The sequence below is a fragment of the Atta cephalotes genome (genome assembly GCF_000143395.1).
Source record: "Atta cephalotes unplaced genomic scaffold scaffold00011, whole genome shotgun sequence".
Lineage (NCBI taxonomy): Eukaryota > Metazoa > Arthropoda > Insecta > Hymenoptera > Formicidae > Atta > Atta cephalotes.
The window spans coordinates 818,968-824,011 of NW_012130075.1; the positions used below are offsets into that span (position 1 = coordinate 818,968).

General features: G+C 41.8%; 1 protein-coding gene across 1 annotated transcript in view; it reads left to right on the plus strand.

Moving 5' to 3' along the window:
- The window catches only part of LOC105627932, a 42,097-nt gene that overhangs the window by 26,288 nt on the left and 10,765 nt on the right, over window positions 1–5,044 (plus strand). The window contains exons 9-11 of the mRNA XM_012209203.1: window positions 870–995; window positions 1,086–2,103; window positions 2,161–2,802. Coding sequence (XP_012064593.1) covers window positions 870–995; window positions 1,086–2,103; window positions 2,161–2,802 — 1,786 coding nt within the window. The remainder of the gene's footprint in view (window positions 1–869; window positions 996–1,085; window positions 2,104–2,160; window positions 2,803–5,044) is intronic.

Here is a 5,044-nt window from a genome sequence, read left to right on the forward strand (position 1 = left end):
GAGAGAACAGAGAGAGAGAGAGAGAGAGAGAGAGAGAGAGAGAAAGACCAGGCAAAGCCGTAAGTGCTTTCCCTGGCCTGACCCGACGACTCCCTCCGGCTTTTGTAAAAGAATCACGTGGCTCGTTCCCCATTGCGCCCGCTGCTATCAGAAACTTTCCACGTAGCGTTGCGGAAACTGATTAGCCGCTCAGTCTGGCGATGAATTGTAATACATTAGGACGCGTAAATTTGATCGTGAGCACGCATTTGCCCTCGAGAAGCGCGTGATAGAACGGTACATCCATTTTCCATCTAAGAAATCAGTTAACCTTTATTTTTTTAATTAATTGTTCAATTAAAATGTCATTTAGCATACTTTGCTCAAATTTATTCTAGCTAAAAATTGAGAGACTTCTGTTCTATAATTTAGTTTACGTTAGACGATTAACTGTCATCATTATTTCTGCAGATTATATAAAATTATAAAGTGACGTCGTGTATTCATCGTTTATTTCTTATGTAACTGAAAATCAAATTAACTAGATGAATTAATTCGAGATATATATAGAATAAGATAAATATATGTGGTAACATCACCAAAGCTCATTAATCGTGCAATCTCGCGTTTTAGTCCTAATGGAAGATGCGCGATAAGCTTGCCTAACAGCCAGTAGCAGTTAGGAAATAAACGTGACCTCAATCTTAAAGAGAGAAAGATTATCGAAGCCGACGTGTTATTGTATACGTCCCTCGATAGGTTGCGTTCTCGAGAACGCAATCAGGCCAGACCCTAAAAGCACTTATCCCTTAGTAGTAGCAATAGTAGTAGTATTAAACCAAAAATCCAGAGTAAAGAGAGAAAATTCCTACCGATCACTCGTGTCTCAGGTATTCGTCACCGAGGGGCAGCCCCGCGCAATCCGTGACGACGATGACGACGACGATGACGACGCCGAGCGGCGGCGGCGGCGCCGCGATGACAACGACGTCGACGCCGGGCGGCTACACCAGCAGGTTCGTAGCGCACGTAGCTCACGGTCAAACGACTGCTCACGATGAGGCCACTTCTAATTCCAGTAACCCCCTCGACCGTAATCGTTTTAGGGCGTTTAGCGCGGACGGTACCGACGAAAGGTGCTCGGCCGGTCGCGTCGACGACGCTAAAGTAATCGCGGCTACGGCTACGGTCGCGGATTCCGCTTATGACATCAACGCCGACGGGAACGCGCTTAAACCACAGGCGACGAACACTAGCTCGGCACAAACGGACGTTATTACGGACAAATCAACCACCTCATCCACTTCTTCCTACCTCGCGATAAGCGAACCCGAAAATCTCCTCGGGAATAGCCGCGGCGATAGTCGAGTTATGAATGTGACATTCGAAGACGACGACGCATTAGTGCAAGATCATTCCGGGAACGGAGAGAGTCGCAGCCAGGATGAACTATCTACTATCACGATTGAAGATGATTCCAACACGAGAAGAAACGCCACAGAAGAAATGATATCTGAAAACCATGACTTTGAGGACGCTCCTAGTTTCTTCCGAATCATCGTAGAAGACGTTGATGCGTCTGTCGCCGAGAAGTCTATGTTGGATTCTACGAATCAAAGTAGATGTGAGATAATCGACGAGATCGAGCGCAGAGATCGCTCGAGGTCCAAAGAGTCTCACAGCATTTCTGAATGTTCGAGTTCCGTTAGTGGCCGAACGATGTCCTACAGCGAATCGGAGAGTGATTCCGAAAATGTCTCCGAGGAGGAAAACGAGGAGGAAGACGAGTCTCGAGATGAAAACTGCAACGTGAAAAATAAGAAAAAGGAGAATAAGAAGGATGATAGAAATTACGACGATAACGATAACGCGGAAAGCGAAGTTAACGAAGAGAATAAAGAATCCTCGAACTCCGACAGTGACGAGGAAACCACGGTACTGAGTATTAGCTCGAATATCCAAGGCGAAAGCAGCGCGACGCCTGACGATCGTTACGAGAGGGATCTGAAACGCCGAAGTGCCTCTATAATCGACGAGAGGAGCATCGAGGAGATGTTTGACGACAATGGCTGGGTAGTGACGGAGCAGGATTTAGAGCAGGATTTACCGAACGATCTGCGAACAGTATCTACGATCCTGTTAGATTTTCCTGAATCTACGGTCGATCGCCCATCTGAACAGATTACGAGCTCTATCGGCGACGTCAATGACGCAGCAGGGACACGTACTGATGAAATTATTCCAAAAATTGCCGAAGAGAGACACAACGAGACATTTAGCAATTTTGAGGATTTCTCCACACAGTCAAGCATCACCATCAACGCTGAGATGGTTCCCTCGAGCGAATGGCAAGGGTTCGAGGCTCCGTCGAGAAGTCGCGTGTATAGACAGAGCAGTCTGGGTAAGAACGGATGGCTGGTCTCCGATGAGTCGGAAAGCGAGTCCGATCGGGCAACCTCTCCAATTGAAGCTTCTTCCGATCGAGATGTTACTAGAACAGAGTTCGCGAACGAAGCGATTGGGTTCGACGGAATCGAAGATACGGGCGACATCGACGAGAACGGGTGGGTTATACTTGACGACGACGACGACGACGATGACGACGACAATAATAACGATGAGCTCGACGAAGAGCTCACAGGAGCTAGCAGCGCGCAGGAGAACACGATTTGTTCTCAAACGATTGACTTCGTAGATTCAAAAACTAACATTGAGAATGGTGCGTTAGTCGCGGACGTTAAGCGGTCGAAAGGCGCCGAGCAGTCAGGGCCCGACAAACACGAGGAAACGTCCGGTGCCAGTATGAGTGTACCGATGCAAATGGTAACCACCGTCTTCTGTATGTCCGTACTGTGTTACAGCATTCTAACGAATCTGTTCCCCTAAATCCGTCGAGCTCTCTCCCTGACGATACGTAAATACAAGTATCCTCCGAGTCCTCCCACACTTTCTCTTTGTCTCCCACGTCGTCTCGGATTCGGCATTCAAGATGAAAGACCGTGGACTTTGCACAAGCTTACGCAGTAATTGACGGGACTGTCTTGCCGCGAGTAACGATGCAGCAGTTTTCCGAGGGGAATCCATCTCTCGTTTACTTCACCAAAATGTTCCCAGCAAACACCAATTAACCGGAACATAACTATTAATCATAATTTCACACTCAACAATATAATTGCAATGTAACATATTATATTACAGTTATATTGTTGAGTGGAAAATTATAACTAACAGTCGTGTTACAGTTGGTGTCTACTGGATTAATTTTATATTATGCTTAAATTGTGATTAAACTTTTGATTTGTTTCATAAGACGTATAATTTGTAGAAATTTCGTAGATTGTATGATATTTAATTCGTAGAAAATATTGTAGCTTTTTAAATTGTTTGGCTCTTTTACTGCTTAACTGAAATAGAAGAAAATAGGTTCTATTACTAATTAATTATTTAACAAATTATGCGAATTATGCGTATTAACGAATACCATTATACACATCCGAGTTCCAATTAATATCCGAAAATAATCATATTTCAATTAATTTTTGAAACTAAACATTTCGGAATCAAACAACATAAAAAAATTAATCGATTAATAATATTACGCTAGGAAATTTGAGAGAAATAATAATAAGATTGCAGAAAAATATAAATCAAAAAGACTGCTGCTCGAAACTCACGCGTCTCCTTTGGCCGACGTCGTAAAAAGGCTTGTCGGAGAATATTTATGAAACATAGCTATTTGTCCACGCTATGCACACGATAAATGCATTTTTACACATTGTGATAGTCGTAATTACGGCCGAGTGCCATTGTTCCTATTATATTTGTCGATTCGCGAAGCGTGACTCCGAATCGCTGAACTACGATAGCTTCGCGTTTTCTTTGCCTTGCGGTGCAATCGCACACGCATATATTATTGTCACATCTCAGGTAGAACATAAAATCATAAGATTAAAATGACATTAAGTAGCAGTCATTTTAGATAAATTCATAATGGTGTGATAATTTTACGATTAATTCTTAACATGACAATGATTTTCAAGTAATTTTTTAACTAAAACATTACTTACAAATTATTGTTAAGTTAAAAATTCATAAATCGACAAAGTAAAGTATTGAATGATACCATTATGATTTTTTCTGAAATGACTTCTACTCGATGTCACCTTGATCTTTTTATTTTGTATCCATCTGGGATTCGGTAGTGAAACATTGACTACGTTCAACCGAAAAAATAGTTTGTTATAAGATTCTTCAATAGTTGATTTATACTTTTAGATCCTTTGAGGAACTAGAGACAAGATCCAATGTTAAAGAATCTTATCAATAGTTGCAAAGCTGCTTTCTCTGTTGAATGCAGCCATTCTTAAATTCGCCGCTTTCGCATTGAGCTTATTAAAGCTATACTTAAGAAAAAGAGGTAGAAGCACCAGACGTCGGCGGTCGATTCACGGTGGCCAGGCATCGCGGATCGACCGCCTCTGCATGCGCGTCGCGTTATCTATCATAAGTTTTGTACTCTCTCCTTATAGCGAATAGGCTTACGTCACAGTTTGTCGGTGTGGTAAATAAACTGCATTTCTTTGTGATAACTCGTATTATTTATTTCCCTCTCAACCGTCCTTAGTATCGACGCGCGATAATAAATACGAAGTATCACATCCCTTCTACAAATCTTGTTCATATAACATCTGTTTTTTCCAGTTTTTCCTTTCTTGGTTTTTTTTCCTGATTGCCCACTATTTCTTCTGTCACCTTTCACTCTCTGTCCCGAAATTTTTCAGATTCTTACGTTCTCTGGTCCCCAATAAAATGTTTACTGTCCCTGTCCATATGTGTCATCAATGAAATACCAAAGAGCGAGATACGATAAGTACGAGAAGAATGCATATTTATTTATTACACTAACAAATTGTACGCTAGAATCATATCATTGTTGATTGATGAACATCGATTATCAGCAGATGGAGACGGCAGTTCAGATTTTGTGTTTTCGAGCGTTGAAAATTATATCTGAGATTATATATATATATATATATATAATATATATATATATATATATATATAT